The sequence below is a fragment of the Curcuma longa genome, chromosome 4, assembly GCF_044706935.1.
Source record: "Curcuma longa cultivar G26 ecotype Majalengka, Jawa Barat chromosome 4, ITB_CL_G26_1.1, whole genome shotgun sequence".
Taxonomy (NCBI): domain Eukaryota; kingdom Viridiplantae; phylum Streptophyta; class Magnoliopsida; order Zingiberales; family Zingiberaceae; genus Curcuma; species Curcuma longa.
This window is the reverse complement of record NC_133864.1, coordinates 4,666,661-4,683,601: the sequence shown is the minus strand read 5'-3', so window position 1 is coordinate 4,683,601 and position 16,941 is coordinate 4,666,661. Positions and strand designations below refer to the sequence as shown.

General features: G+C 39.6%; 2 protein-coding genes and 1 pseudogene across 3 annotated transcripts; 1 reads left to right on the top strand and 2 right to left on the bottom strand.

Annotated features, from left to right (window-relative positions):
* The first annotated feature begins 317 nt into the window (after positions 1 to 317).
* Positions 318 to 5,197, top strand: LOC141827865 (uncharacterized). Its single transcript, XM_074715200.1, has 5 exons — positions 318 to 675; positions 757 to 868; positions 2,252 to 2,366; positions 3,467 to 4,627; positions 4,737 to 5,197. The coding sequence occupies exons 1-5, from the start codon at positions 528 to 530 to the stop codon at positions 4,986 to 4,988; spliced, it is 1,788 nt and encodes a 595-aa protein (XP_074571301.1). The 5' UTR covers positions 318 to 527; the 3' UTR covers positions 4,989 to 5,197.
* Positions 5,198 to 5,880: 683 nt separating this feature from the next.
* LOC141826462 (uncharacterized) lies at positions 5,881 to 12,849 on the bottom strand. 2 transcript variants are annotated; one of them, XM_074713709.1, is made up of 7 exons: positions 12,656 to 12,849; positions 11,558 to 11,733; positions 11,394 to 11,489; positions 11,226 to 11,324; positions 7,104 to 7,167; positions 6,675 to 7,005; positions 5,881 to 6,170 (listed from the first exon to the last, which is right to left on the bottom strand). In XM_074713709.1, the coding sequence occupies exons 2-6, from the start codon at positions 11,576 to 11,578 to the stop codon at positions 6,692 to 6,694; spliced, it is 594 nt and encodes a 197-aa protein (XP_074569810.1). In that variant the 5' UTR covers positions 11,579 to 11,733; positions 12,656 to 12,849; the 3' UTR covers positions 5,881 to 6,170; positions 6,675 to 6,691. The 2 variants fall into 2 exon arrangements, with proteins under 2 accessions (XP_074569810.1, XP_074569811.1); XM_074713710.1 differs by having other exon boundaries at positions 6,675 to 6,993.
* On the bottom strand, positions 12,263 to 16,769 carry LOC141826942 (serine/threonine-protein kinase BSK5-like; annotated as a pseudogene).
* Positions 16,770 to 16,941: the final 172 nt, after the last annotated feature.

The window sequence follows — 16,941 nt, the reverse complement described above, 5'->3', positions numbered from 1 at the left end:
GCCTCGTGATGACCTGCTAGGAGAGATCCTGCCGTCCACGTGGCCTGGAAAGAGTCGTCTTCACTACATGGCCACCTGCGTCGTGAGAGTACGAGATGAGATGAGGTGAGAGAGCGTAGCAGTTGGGGTCTTCCGCGCTTCGATCACGGAGGGAGAGGGCGAAGGCGGAGAACGTGCGTTCGTGGTGGTTGTGGTCGCTCACCGGCCGCCCCTTGCTGTGCTCCCTGCCTGCTTCCGGTCGCCGTTTCGCAGATCCGGACGCCGTCGAGTTCGCTGGCCGGGAAGTGGCGTCTTCGTTGTTCCGGAAGCGCTAGGTTTTCGTTGGCCCTGCAGCATTTCGTGTCGCATTCTTCTGTCGAGCCGCTGGCGCCGTTTTCCTCTCGGCATTCTGCGCCATTTCCGCGATCTGTGTGTTTCAGTTGCTTTTCGTTTGTAAAGGCCGAGTGGATTCGGAAGAAAGGTGGGGGTTTGGATTGAGGAATAGGTTGCTGGGATATCCCGGCGGTGAGGTTTTGCGGGACGAGACTATGAACCGAAGCGCTAGCGCGCCGTCGCAGCATGCCGTGACGAAATCGGCGGATGAGGAGCTTGCCCTCTTTCTCGAGATGCGGAGGCTGGTGAAGGAGCGGAACGATCTTCTACTGCATAACTCCGAAGAATTCGACTCCCCATCAGGTGGTCCTCTCTTCACCACTCGTTCGCTCTTTCTATCTACATCTTGATGAGATTGCTTTATATGCTTGTGCATCATCGCAGGGTCAAAGCCCGGGATTGCTCCTTTATTCAGAATCTCCTCGTCGTCACCTTTGCGAAAATCTTGTGTCGATGACTTCCTGAATTCCGACAGTGAAAAGAATGACTATGACTGGTAACTCGATCGATACACATCTTTCTCGTTATGCCTTTGACTTGCTATCTGTTGCGCTATTCCTTGATGCATCGGTTCCTTCTATTTAACAGTGTCGCTTCTCATCTATTGTGTCATCCATTGATGCATTTGCACCACCCAATTATTCTTTCTCTTCTTGTTTATTGTGTTGTTTCTTGGTGCTTCTTGCTGTCCATTGTATTCTTCCAGCCATGAAAATTCTTTTTCCCTCTTCAAATTATTACATTCATTTGATACACAGTGTGTAGTTGCATGATATTTCATTTATTGGATTTCCCAAAAGTCAAATTCATATGTAATTGTAAATTGCTTTGTCTGGTCGTGGGCCCGACCGTGTGGGGCCGTTGGGATAGCGAATTCCACCTTTTTACTGAAGTAAATTGCTTTGTCTTTCAAATTGAAGAATGACACTTTAGGTCAATGCATACTTTTGTTATCGATATTTAGAACTGTAGAAAGTCTTGGTATGATACAAACTCTTGGAGTTAGGATCATGTCTCCCATATCACTAATAATTAGAGGCTAATTTTTAAAATGCTCTCCAATGTTTAACAATTTTTCAAAATGTTCCCTAAGGATTCATTAATGTCAAAACACCCTAAGGTTTCCATTTTGCTACTAAATGCTCCCTATGTAAGAATAAGATGTCTAGTTTCCCTTCTAAATTACCACCTAATCACTCCCTTGTTAATGAAGAAGGGACATTTGGAAGTCTTGACAGGCATTTTGACATTAATGGAACCTTGGGGCATTTTTGTAAAAAATCCATAAATGTTGGGGGCATTTTTGAAAATTACCCATGATTATATAGTGATTTTTCCATCTATATTCTAACATGACATAATTGCTGAATATTGAAGAAAAAATCTGATAGATTGGAGACAACCTTCTGTTCTAACTTTACTTTTTACTTCTTGTGGCAGCCAGTAGCTGCATGAATTTATACAAATTGATGATGAAAAAAGTTACTGAATTTATCATGGATCAGAATTTGTTAAAGTTGCAGATTAAAATTCTTGAAGGCAGATAAGAGTTTATTCAGCTCATGCTTTCTATTATATTCTGTTTTCCTTTTTAGGAAATGAAGCAGGAGAGACTTCCACTAGATTATATTAATTAGCGCTTTATACCTTGTGATAGTGAAAGTTGAAAGTGTCTTATACTAAATAAGTTTCATTTGCTTCAATTTCTTGATCGATTCTTATATTGTTTGATTATTCTATTAGTAATTCCCTTAATGCAAATTCTATAAGAACGATCACATGCTTTCATTTAGTTGAATACTTTCAATCTATTTGTGATCACTGGATTCACCAAGGTCATATGTTTATCTTTATGATTCCAAAAATTTCCTTTTTCCAGGCTTCTAACACCTCCAACTACTCCACTTTTTCCATCTTTGGATACTGAATCAAGAAGATCTCCTGTTTTTAGGAATGATACTCCTAAAGCTCCACCAAAGACGCCTGAGTTTAGAGTGAGTTCTCTGGTTAATCACATCCTTAAACATATATACACATGACAAATTGCAGGGTTATGTCATCTTGGATCTAAAGCCATAAGTAACCATGTATTCTCTGATGCATATTCTAGTGTCACTATGTACTTCCCTGATGCATATTTTATTGTCACTATGTATAGAAGAAAAAGCTAGGTTGGCTTGTTTTGCAGTGATAACTGTCCATAGTTTGTTTTTGCTTCGTTAGTTAGTCGTAGGTGCCAGAAGAATGACATGAGTTGTATTAGAGCCTGCATCAAATAAGGGATGCATCTTGTTCAAGTTTTCAAATTTACTGCTAGGGGGTTTTGCTAATGACCCGCCAAAATGTATTATCCAATTTAGTGCCAAATTGTGTCTTCATACAATTGTTAAGCTTCGGAGTTGCGCTATTTTTGGCAGCTCAATTTCTGTAGCTGTGGTAGTGCCTAATCCAGGACCAGGATAAACAGAAGTGAGAGAGGAGCAATAAAGGCTTTTCATCTCCGAAAGTTGCACCTGTAAAACTTGGTTAGAGTGTCTTATAGGGCTTCTTACTAGTTTCAATTGTTTCATGATCATAAAACAATTCACAAGTTTGGAGGCATTTGCACAACTAATGTTTGAAGGGATACTTTTCCATCAGAATAATCCTTAGCCTTACATAACTAAAACGTAGATCGTTCTTTGGAGAATCCTGTTAGAAACTAGGTATTCTCGTCTGATATTTGAGTTGTTATGGGTATTACTACGATATAGAGTTTAGTTGGGACCTCCCCCTTGCTGTAGTAGTTGCCATTGTAGAACACTCACCACAAAAGAGCTATAAATTAATATCCTGGTCTGAAACCGAAATTAACAAACGATAGATCCAACAAATACTCGATCGTTTATCATGCTTCTCAGCATTAATGGCCTACTAGGAGTTGCGGGATGCGACTCGTTTGATTTGCAAGAATTATTGTCTAACCTATATGACTCAACTGAGATCTTGTGTCCAACCATTTAGGTACTGCTATATCAACTAATGCCTTTATTGCTGAATGCTTTTGTTTCCTAAATTTGATGTTAACTTTCAGTGTATTCATGCCGTGTTTTAGCTATCAAATGCTCGAGATCTGTCCAAGAACACATCTTTGAGGCAACCAGCATTGTCATCCGGCATCAACTCTTCCATTCCGGGAACTTGTAGGCCATCATCCTCCAGCGGCCCTACTCGTAGTGCATCAAGGCCTTCAACTCCAAATGGGCATTCTACCATATCTGCCTCTTCAAAACCTACAAGATCTTCCACTCCCACATCACGATCTACTTTACCTTCGAAGTCATCAGCTCCTCCAAGATCTTCGACGCCTGTACGATCTTCTACACCAGCATCTAAACCATCACTGGCTCCTCCACGATCGGCAACACCCACAAGATCATCTACACCAACATGTAGACCATCATTGGCTCCTCCACGATCGGCAACACCCACAAAGGCAACACCCACAAGATCCTCTACACCAACATCTAGGCCATTATCGGCTCCTGCCGTTCTGCCAAGACCCTTGACACCTGTGAGATCTTCTATACCTACATCTAGGTCATCTGTACCTGTGATAAACAAGCCTGTATCAAGGCCAGCCACCCCGACTAGGAAACCTTCTACTGCATCGACCGCTCATCTGAGCTCTAAACCAATAAGACAATCATCTGCTGTCATAAGACCCAATCCAATGATACTGAAAAGTCCAGTACCAGCAACACCCAAAAGCTCAGCATCCACAGTATCGAAAAGTTCTGCATCATTAGCCCGAAGCTCTCCGATCATAAAGCCTAAGCCATTGAAACCCTCAGATGTCCCTGGTTTTTCTCTTAATGCTCCTGCCAACTTAAAGACATCTTTTTCTGAAAGATCCTCAGCTTCTCGTGGTAGACCACGAATGCCAAGCGGTGGTTCATCTTCTATCGAGCTTGCACCCAATGCCAGGCCAATGCGACAATCTTGTTCTCCAACAAGAGGGAGGACTGCTGTTGGCAATGTTCCTAAAGGTAGTTCTGTTCCACCACCAAGCAGACAACAAGCAGGTAGTGGTAGCAATGTGAACCATGTCGTAAGGGTAAACAAGACGGTCGAACATATAGTCAATGCAAGAAGATTTGCACCGGCAAGACGAGATAACCAGCAACCAACCCACAATGACCTTCCTGGAAAATTTAATGCCGGCTTCGAGAGGGCACTATCAAAGAAATCATTGGATATGGCATTGAGGCATACGGTATCATTTCTCGACTCACATTTTACCTCTCTGAGATTGTTATCCATCTAGATCTTAAGTAGTCAAGTTCGAATATGATTTCTGATGGAAGATCTTTGCAAATATGCAGGATATGCGACGAAATGTCTCCAACTGTTATAGACCATTGATGGCGAAGATTCCAGCATCATCTGTTTGTAGTGTGAGGTCAGGATCATCGAGAGGCAGAGTCGGCAGCATTTCAGATCTTGGCACAAGCAGCCCAGCCAGTTCGGAACTGAGCATCAATAACATGTCCCATATCGACGACTCTGAAATTGAAGACGAACTTGCTAGTGAGAAATGTGTCAGATGCTCTCCTGCTGCACCCTCAACCAGATGACTACATGGAATGCTCACAAGCAACTAACAGTTTGTTATCGAGACCGATCGATACATTAGTTTCGTCTACGAATTGTCATGTGGCTAAAGCTCTGTACCTCATATTCGATATATTCTTCAGATTGTTCATTGGTGGTATCATATGATGAGTGTGTTCATGATATCAAACCTCAGGATCTACATCACACTCCCATTTTATGGTTTACTGAACTCACTCACTGCCTGTTGGGAATAAAAAATAAAAAATGCCCCTCATTTGCTGTATGACTGTTTTCTTTTCCCCTTTTGTTATTTAAATTTATAAAATTCGAATTTGAATTGAAATAAAAACAATATCTTTTGAAGATCCAAAATTTATGATAAATTAATTTTTTATAAAAACACATATAAAAATTATATGACCAATTTTCATAAAAGTTTATCAAAAAATCAATTTTACAAAAAGTAATTGATTTTTTATTATCTATTTTGTAAACAAAGTTCGAATTTTTGTTTAATAAAATCTGAATTAATGAGATTCACATTTCTATAATAACTTTAATATGTTCAGCTTTTATAAAATTCACAATTATAAACAAATCAACATAAAAAAAACTGGTTTTTGAAAATTCAAAAATATAATTTACTTCATGAAAATTTACAATAATTTCAATTTTTCATGAAAAACAAAAAAAAATCATTTATGCATTCAAAATTTGGTTGTGAAAATCAATTATAAAACGTACATAAGAAAATGAGGGGATTTGTTTTGATAATTTAATGAAAATGGAACTCTTTGATATTTTTAAAAGTATGGATCTTAATTTGATTTTTCCCCGCTTTATCATCTTCCTATAAATCCAAATGCATTCTTACAGTATGAAATTCACAATACACAAAATAACCAACAGAAATGTTTAAAACACCAAAATAATTATAAACGATCATAGTCATCAGCAAACCATGTAAACATCCATATAAAATGATCACTCATCGATGAATGATCGAGCACATTCTACATATGAACCCTCGACTAAGCTAAGGAGGAGCTAGACGCAGCAACTCTCAACAATGCCAGGCTTCATTGTGGTGTATAGTTGCTGGAGCAAAGCGCCATGAAAAGCAGGAAAATTAACTATACAACCACCAACAAAACTAGCACTAACCTCCAAAGAAAGCTTGCGTATGTACACCCCGCACAACTCTGGGCCAAAGTGCAACATTAAGAGAAGACTCAAGATGCAACATGTTGCAGAAGTGATGAGCAAAAGTGCGATATAACTAAACAGTTTGGCACTCATCAAACTAATCATTCGCCCGGACTCGGTTCAGATGAGAGAAACAAATGTATTTCCAGAAATTGAAACTTTTCATGTAAGGTACTTTTGACTTGTAGAACCTTTCTTAGACATGTTCTTCAACTGTATGCTTATGTTTGCAATCATATCTGAGCTATTTGTTTTCTAAAGGGAACAAAGTATATGGGGAAAAAGTGGCTTGTCGATCCGAACATAATATAATGAAAGCTGCAGTTTATCAAAGGTATCTGTTGAATGCCAACTATTTGGTCTTGTGCTGTGCCGAGACCTACACAAAAGAGCCGAGATCAAACAATTAAAGTGAAGATGTGAAGCGCAAGGATTTTTAAGACAATCACTATATTGGTGAAAAATTATAGGAAGAGAGAGAGAGAGAGAGAGAGATTAACCTTTGCAATTGTGTGCTTCACATATCAGATGGTTTCAAGTCCCATCCACTGCGCCTCCTCCTAACATGCTGGAAGGGTTGAACTTTGATAGCCTTCTCCTCGTGTTGTTCATCTTCATCCTCACTTTCACTTATCCACCCGTAACAGGGACGCCTTTTCTGTTGTGGTGCTGTAATCTGATTTGGTTGACTTAGCTGACAAATTGTGACTGCGTTATGATGTGGCTTGAAATCTCCAGCCGAAGTAGTTGACTGACCTAAACCTTTGCGATAGGTCACCAAATTATGGTTCATGTCTGTGCATGATATGTCCTTCCAATCTACAGATTGTTCTAATGCAAAACTTGTATCATAATGATGATGACGACAAAAGGCGAAGAGATGGAAGCTCAGAAAACATCTAAATAAGAGATAGCAATGCCTATCTCACCAGTCTTCACAATTTGTTTGCTAGAAGCCTCTAAAGCTCTGGTGTCTTCTTTTGCTTTTTCCGCCTGAAGAATTCGAAAAGGCAGATATATAAGAACAAACCGAGAATCTCATGCACATGCAACTACCAAAGTTATCATCTAGGGTAACATAAAGTCCATGAACAAGGCATCTGCTTGAGACGGAACCAATAGGAATCTGGATAGCATTGAGTAATACATCAAAAAAAATTGAAAAGAGTTGTTTAGTAACTTTAGTTGAGATCTCGAAATAGCAACCAGAATCAAGCGACATGTTACTCAGTAATAGATACAACTGAATAAATGTTGGCAAATATGAAATGTATATACTAAAGGAAGAGTTGTTTAGTTGAGATCTTGAAATAACCATCAGCATATTAAGCAGCATATCAATTGTTACAATATATCAGCCCATCCATGATGTCAGATGTTTGTATGTTTTCTTTCTTTAGTAGATTAAAAAGGCACTAGTGTCCTACTTTTTAGCTGAATCTGTGTTTTACAAGGTGATGAAGGGTCGTCCCTTGAAGAGTTCTCCAGAATTTTTTGTAAGAAAAAACTTTTCTGAAATTGGAGCCTAGACCTACTTTCTATGGGCAATTTGATGTGGGTCAAAAAAACATGAGAACATAAACATATCATTTCACAAATTCAAATAAACTTACATTCCTATAGTTAAAGATGAACTGACCAGCAATTTGCTAGTATAAATTAGAGTTTACAGGATTCAGAATGAGATTTGAATCATGGAAATATATGTATACTTTATTTAAGTGTGTAAAATACGAAAAAATAAAAATAAAATAAAATAAAATAAAATAAAATAAAATAAAACTAATAATATATATATATATTAGCATTAGGTTTAATTCCCCCTCCCTCTCCCCTCTAAACCCTAGCCGCTGCCTCTTTTCCTCCTCACGCCGCCGCGCCTCCTCTGCCGATGCCGCCGCACACCGTGTGGAGACGTCACCCGACGCTGTGCCTCCACCCGCTTCTCCTCTTCTCCCTTGCCGACGCCGCTGCTAGCCTGCCGCCGGTTCTCGACGGCCACAGCCCGCCGCTGCGAGGAGAGGACCCTCGCGATCGCCTCATCACGGCCGCCATCTTCGACCGATCACCGCCAACCAAAACTTGAATTCTAAGGCTTTAATCAAAGGTAAGAAATTTGAGTTGTTGTTGGATTTATGTGAAAGATCGATTGAGAATTGTTATGCCACCTAGAGTTTAAAAAACTTCATATTCTTATCCACGGTAACATAGGATTTAGGTAAGCAATGAAGTAAAAAATTTATGGCATTAATATAGCTTTTTATTGTCTACTTGAGAATACCAAAATAGATGTGTGGATCTATTAGAACTCATAAAATAAAATACAATATCATTCCTAGATGGGATAATGGTTGAGACCTTTCATGTAGGTGTAGCTTAAAGGTTGAAACTAATATATATATATACAGTTTTGCTAATATATATATATATATATATATATATAATGGCGCCTGGTTTGAGCGGCAGGTGCGCGCCTGCTGACGTGGCGTGAGGGACGTGGCGGTCTTCGGCCTTCGGCGCTGTCTTCGCGTGCGTGGCAGCGAGAAACCGCGGCGGAATTTCGAAACCCCGAAACCCAAAATAGAGAAATCGAAATCGCGCCTAGGTTTTCCTCCGCAGCTCCCGTCGCGTGCCCTAAACCTCGACTCCGGACCCTCCTCTCGCCCATATTAGCAAAACTGTATATATATATATATAATGAGAATCACATGAACTTGTTCAAAAGTAACAATCAGATCAGATAGTTAGGTAAAAAGGGTGAAGTAATCAATATAATTATAAGAGATCTAAATGACTTGAGATATATATAATGTTGACTTAGTTAAAACACAATGGCATAATACGACATATTTATACCTTACTGTTTTGAATTGATAGCTAAGTTTAAGCCCGTGGTACAGGACTTTGACTTGCTACCGGACTTCTGGACGAAAGTTTTCCTTATTGATACGGACTACAATTGGAAGGCGGGTATCTCGACTTATCTTTTAGATATGTCTTTTTGGATGTGTATAATTTCTGCTAGTGCTATTAGTAATTTTCATGTGTTTACCACTACCCTGATATGTTACTACATAGTCATATTGTATATCTCTCTACCTGCTACTTGTTTACTTGCCATATTGCATATATGTAGTGATATACTGTTTCTTTACTCACATAGATTGGTCGTTTTACACGCATTAGTGTCATGCAACATCCTTGCATGATTGCATGCTAGCGATCATCGGCTCATTTGTAGTCTGAGCCCGTCGCTAGTTACATGATCTGCACACACGGCCACTCACAGGTTAGTGGTACATCAAGAGGGTGTGTGCAGTTGCTCTGTCAGAGCTCCGCTCGGCCGCATCATAGGTAGTCGTGCTGTAGCGTGGTAGCATTATAGGGATCCCTCCTTTGCATTATGACGAGGAGATGAGAGCATTGCTCCCCCATATGACTTGGGGTAGAAGGATAGGTGTACTCCGACAGCATCCTGTCCACTCGATCACTCAGGAGCAGTGACGGCAGAGTGCACAGTTGTCATAGCTCTACCCACTCGACCTCACGATTGTCTGTGACGGTGGCTGACTGGCGTCAGGGGTGACCATGTCATTGCATCATGTGTATACTGCATGGTTTGCATTTATTATTGATTATTGCATTTATTTGCTGCATATGTTTGACATGCACATACAGGAGACTTTATGCATTTGGGATTGTGATCTTGCATTTGTCGCAGGGTTTATGCCGTTGTGTTTACATATATATGATTCTGGTATGTACAACTTTTTCAGTACTGTGTTTATTTCTGTACAGGCATGATTATTACTAGTAGATAGCTTATTATACATATCTGCTAGATATCCGCTGAGTTCATTGTGCTCACCCCGTTGGTTTCCTTCCTTTCAGGTTGACGTTTGTCTGGAGAGCCGTGCTGCTAGTCCCTCGTAGAGTTGCATTTGCTTATTTCGCTTTTGCTTATATTATCAGAGTCTATTATGTCAGGACATGTTTTGTGTCGTATGGATTTTTCATATATGGTTTTAGATTGTGGCGCACGTTATACTTATTGGTAGTGGACTTATTTCACATTGTTTAGTACTTGATTACCTATTTTGACATGTGTGGATTGTGGCCGTGTAGGCCTTATCGTGGCCATGTAGGCCTTATGATATGTGTATTCAGGGAAAGTGAATTGTTACAGGGGAGATGCTGCCGAAATTTCTCGGACAGCCGTCTCCCAGGGCGTGACAAAGTGTGATTAAAGTAAAACCAACTGATCGTAAGTTTCTATCTTCCATCCATAGTTAAATTGATTCAGGAGGTAGAGAACTAAAATCATCTAGATGACAATGCTTCATTAAATTTAAGTTGGGTATTATCTATCTTCATCCATAGTTAAACTGATTCAGGAGGTAGAGAACTAAAATCATCTAAGATGACAATGCTTCATTAAATTTAAGTTGGGTATTATCATTTAAACAGTCCAAAACAAAACAGATTGCGTTTTTTTAGGAATAAAAATGAAGGCCCTATGGATTCTTGGTCCCAAGGAGACATAAGGAACCAAACATCCAACAATAGTTCCACTTTAGAGGATGCAGTCATGTCATGTACTTGGGCAATATAATCATGAAAGGCAAGATTTGCAGAAGCTCAACATAACTAGCTGACAGCCATTAATGAGGGAACTCCCACGTAAGTCTACATATCCTTATGGAGGCTTAAATTCCAACTCACTGGGCACAATTAAACCATAGTTAGAAACAAGAAAAAACAAATGGAAGGTACAGAACCATAGGTACATTACTATAATTGAATATCCTTGACAAGCCTATGACTTGAAGAGTGAGTAAGTAGCCACATAATTTGGAATACAAGAATTCTCAGCTACATGTTTCAGACAAACTATTTAATGGTGTGGTTCTCAAATCCACATGACACAGGACTTCAAGAGTAATGACCTACAGAATTATCATCACAAAGTGGAAATTATAACTGCCCGTTCCACCATAGAGTGATATCAACAACCAAGAAAGCTGGAAAACTTGAAGACTCAAATGGTGTACCTGTCTAGCATCTTGTTCTTGATCATCCAATATGGTTTCAACGACAAGCTTATAAGTACCTTCTTCGATTACATGCCATGCAGCATCATCATCATAAACCTACCAGATTTCATAACTTGAGTTTGTAAGGCACTTTAAAGACTGAAATCAACAAAGAAGGCATCTTACTTTGAGAAGTTTTTTGATGGTAGCTTCAATGGTTTGCTTCGTGAAACCATAAGGGAGCAATGCATCAAAGGCAGCATCTATCCTCTTCATCCCCACCTGTATCATTCAAATGCAAAAGCAATTTGCTGAAAAGCTAAAGATGTCCAATATGTTCTGTTGCCTACCTTCTGCCTTCTCGGAGCCATGTGACACTTAAGTTCCAAGGAACAAAAACAATGGTTCTCAATTACCACCTCCTACCACAACCTTTTTGCCTCTTCTTCTCTTGGTAGTGAAAATGGAATGTGATGCTGCCTGCCTCCTCCTCAAAACAATAAGTACAACGATTTACCAACTCAACCTGCGAAGCTAACAAGAAGTAAGATTGGGCTCCACAGCTCTCCATGACTAGACAGGGGAATCAAAACAGGTTTTCACACTTGCAAAACTATTAGTCTCAATAAACTCATGATATGCATTTCATTCAATAAGGCATGCAAAGCATGTCAATATTCTTTGTACCATGCTCATGATATGTATCACATGCACAAATAGCAGACCAACAAAGCATGTCAATCTTCACCTCACAATCCTCATGATTTGCATTTCATACACAAATTGCAGGTCTCTAGTGCATGCAATACTCACCTCCAAATGCTCACAGTATTTGACAAGAGATATTCATAAAGAGTTACTTAAAACATTTTTTGTAATGATTAGAAATAATTTAAAGAGACATATGCCATTATGCTAACTCATTAAATTTCACAAATTTTGGTCATAGAACAGACGCAGTGCAACAATATACCATATCTTGCAATCTGAACAAATAAAGCTCCCCGAACAGCTGGAGAATTAAATGCCAGTTGAAGGTGGCACCCGTTACTTGATCAATTATGATTTATGACAGAACGAAAGTATAACAGCAGAAATTTGAACAAACAAAATAGTCAACTTTTTCTTTCATTGTTTAGCACAAGTTGTTTGTTTACAAAAAGAAAAACAAATGAATAACAACTCCCTGCTACATGCTCCTGTCAAGTTTAAACCACACTTTGTCTTGGGAAAATACTGTTCTTTTTCATTCCTAGTTGTTTTTCATGCCATTCTGTGGCTATAAGCGCATATACCTCAACTAAGTTGAGCCGCCGACTGAGATAAAAACCATTCAACGATTTCTACCTCAAATAAGCCACGCTGGAATAGAACTGAACCCAGAAATGGCTACCATCCGGAAAGAAGCAGTAAGTAAGAATGAAGTAGACGATTTAAAGTCTTCCAACCTGTCTGAGAAGGGAGGAGACGGTCTCAGGCGGTGGCTCGTGCAGAAGGGAAGAGAGATTCTACTGCCGAACGCATCGAGATACGGTTAGGACGCGAAGATGGCGAAGCCAAGGAAGAGCTCGGCATCGAGACAGCGATCATTGCCGTCAAATGCGAGTGATCGGCGGCGGCTGCGAAGGCGAAGATGAAGAAAGCGAAGCCGAAAGGGAAAGCCGAAAGGGAATCGGCGGCGTGCGCTAAAATAGAGCTGAACCGTGAAGGTTCTTTCCCTGCCGTTGGATCTGAACTAGACGGGTGATCGACGGTTGATATTAAAATGCATTTACTGCTTTTTAAAAATTCTAAATTTTATAAATATTAAAGGCAGAAAATTAAAAGAGCTCCCATTTTATCTATATAGTTATTTCGAAATACCTCTATTTTAATAATTTTTATAAGGGAGGTATGCTTTTAATGATATGGATAATTACAAGGGCGGTTTTTGATTTTCTAACCATATCGAACCTTTCTCAAGTTTTTAGGTAGTGAATAAATATTTTAATTTAAAAAATATATTTAATAGTATAATGATAATAATGTTTTTAAAGATCGAAGTATATTTTAATTTAGAAGTTTATAACACGCAAACAGTCTCACATCCACATTATTAGGGCAAACGAATTAAGTTTAATCACGAGTTTTCCAAATTAGTTCCAAAAGTATTTAATTTATATTTAAAATTATCAAATTCAAATTAAACTCAAACATATTCGATAATTTTTTTAAATCAAATTTGAATATATAATATTTTATTCGATTATTCTAATCACTTGCGAAACAAACTTAAATCGAATTTTAATTATTTTTATATAATTTTAATTTAAATATGCTCAAATTAAATTAAGATTCGAATAATTCAAATCGAAATCATTTCAAATTATAATTTTTCTGCTCGAATCAAAGTTCTAATAATTCGAATCGAATTCAAACTCGAATTTTATTTCGAACCGCTCTCGAGGTAAAATTATTTATATTTTTGAACCTTGAATCGAATTTAAATATCATATATATTTTTCGAACTCAAACTTAAATAGCAATATTTTTTATATTATTTGACTCAAATCGATTAGTTTGCACCCCTAATCTACACCAATCTATCTATATAATATATAAGAAATTTTATCCTCTCACCCCAAGTGTAATCATAGGACAACAAATAAGAAGATGAAAATTTGAATTTCAATTAAACTATGCTCTAAATTGATCATATAGATGAACTAAGAATCGTCTATCTCCAAAATTAATCTGATAAAACTTAAACACTTTGAATTATCAATATATACACATTTACATATTCAAGAAATATTTGTTTATTTATTTATTCTCTGAAATCAAATGTGACATGTAAACTCAGCAACTAAGAGAAGAGTAGAAAACAAAATCTGAACACAAACAAATTGCATCTCATTTCATGCATCAGTTTCTGTTGTTTCTTTTGTGTTCTATTCTGGAAGCCTTCTTGATCATTTCATGGGCTTCACCATTCATTCCGAGCCTGAGAAGGGCGGCGGCTAGGAGATAGAAGGCAGTAGGCCAGTCGGGCAATAATACTTGTGCTCGCACAGCATCTCTAATTGCCTTTCGTAACAGATTGCTCATTAGGTGCGATAAGCCACGGCGTGCCAACACTGTCGGAGAAGCCATTTTGCTGCCGTCGATGAACTGCAGATCCATAGACAAAGAGGTCAGTTTGCACGAAAGTTACACTGCAACCGTTGAATGCTCAATCTGCTCGTTTGTTTTGTTTAAGACCTGCGTGTAGTAAACAATTGCAGTTTCGAAATCTTTAATTTTGCTCGAAAAGCATCGTCCCCGAGCTTCTTCAAGTTCAAAGTCTCCTGGTTTTGGCTATTCCAGACCAGGAGATTAATGCCGGTTAAATTGTGAATATAAGAGGAAGTGGAAGAAGAATCGCTTGCTTACATCGTTGGCTAAGTCATCATCCTTGCATCCGACCTTCTCCATTATTTCGTGTACTGTGGTATAATCCGACTTTGCACAAGGACTGTTTGGAAGTCACAGGAGCATTGGCAAGTCCTAGTAGTGTGTATGAAGGCACCTGCATATGGTAGATAGTCAACATTTAAAAGGAAGGGAACGGTTGAATGATATGCACAAGATCTAGGCTCTCCAATAGTAATACTAACTTGAGTATCCAAATACCAAATCCCTACGTTTAAGATTGTTCAAACAAAAATCTCAATGATATACACTACCCTAAGTTTTTTTTGAGTTCATAATGACACAACAGACTATCCTATTAACTCTGATTATGATCTTCAAGAATGGACTTATACCACCACTTCAAACCCGGCAATACTACCTTTGTGAAACAATTGTAGGGCAAATAAAGGAACAGTTCGAAGTCACAGTTATAGCCGATTTTCAATTACTGTATGCAAGTCAACTCGGTCAGGATAATGAAACAAGAACAATTAGAACAAGCATTGACATTTGACGAAAAAGAAAAGTGAAAATTTTAAATTTAAGGCCCCTTTGTTAAAGAACATTGCGAACAAATCTCAATACTCGAAGAATTCTAACCCATTGTAATATACTCTGGTGGTGTGAAGGCCAAGTTAGTACTATAACTCTTCCCATCTCTACTTCTTCATGAGACCAAAACATGACAACCTGGGATGACCATCCTGTCAAAGGAGGCAGCGGTGAGCGATATTACAACGCGAGTTCCAGGACGAAATAATGGAGAGAGTTACGACGATATCACCTGATTAAAAAGAGCCCTATAGGCATTGAGATCATGATACAAACACGGCCCTTGCTGCTGCAATGTTCAAGTGCCCGAGCTGGTACAATACCCTTATCCTCATTGGCCAGCTCAACGGCTTTGCACCCCCTGCCATTGGCAATCTCGTGTTTGACAACTTAGGCCGACAAATTGATTTCCAAACAAAATTACAAGGAGAAGTAGAACTAGTTGAAATTAGCCAAAGGTGAAATCATCTAACATGCAGCAAGTTGCATAAATAGCAATTATCAATTGTGTTACGACATCAATTAACTTCATGAGGAATTGAAATTCAAGGAAAAAGGCATCATAGAAATTGAGGGAAATGATAAAAGAGTTTTTTTTTAAGCAGATGTATGATCAGAAAGAACAAAAGTAAAATATTTGTAGTGGCAAGGAAATCAATTTGAAAGAGCCAAATGAGAATTAGCTTATTTGAGAAGCTTGAAGTGTTGAGTAAATAAAGCAAACATGTTGCATACAGTGAAAGAGGTGCTTGGCGAGCGTATCCCGGGCCATGAATTCGGCCACCAGCAGCCGCTCTCCTTCGCAGCAGCATCCGATGAGGTTGGAGAGTCTCCCTCTGCGGAGCTGCCCCACCGCCCTGGCTTCCTCCTGGGCCACCGCAAGCTAATTCGAATCAAGACCCACAAAGACAAAGAGAAAGGGGCGGGCTGGCGGACGGACGAGGAACTGGCGGGCGTCTGGCCACGCGAACTTGTTGAAGCGCTTGATGGCCACGTCACCGTCGACGCGGTCACGGTAGACGACATTGGGCGCCTTCCGGCCGAGCTCGGACACGATGCGATCTGAGGCGAAACCGTCCGTCGCGGCCCGGAGCTCCTCCAAGCTGTATTCGGTGAAAGAGTTGTTTAGAATCCCCGTCGCCGTCTCCTTCCCCAATGATCTCTGCAATCGAATTGTAAAGCGACTCAAAAACCCTCACTGTGGCAAATCAACCAACAGGTACGATCGATGCAACTACATACCTAGATCGTCGGGATCGAGCGCGCAGGACTTGGAGCGGGCACGGGCGAGCCACCAGCACAGCGACGACCGACCGGAGCAACGAACTCCCATCTCCGTCGAGCCGACGTGCACAAAAAATTATCAAAAGGCAATCTTTGCCGCTGCATCGGCATCCCTTTATGTAGCTATAGAAGATCGAAGATTTGGCAGGCGAAATCGCTCTCGATGGAGGCGTGATTGCAATAGTGCGGTGCGAGCTCCTCGTGAGCTCCATTAATGGCGCATGGATGTCACAAGGATGGATCATTCCATTGAATATCTGCATAGTTGTAGCAGCGAGTTTGAGCGTGCGGCCATTAATGGATGGATCGAGGACTTGGGATCGAGCCCCGTTCTAGTGCTGCAGATGGCGGAAGATTTTAATGCATGATGACATCATGGAGACGCAGTAATTCGGTAAGCCGTAAACTACAATAATATTACTTATATGTTCTCATGATTCCATCAGTTATTATGTTCTTATTAATT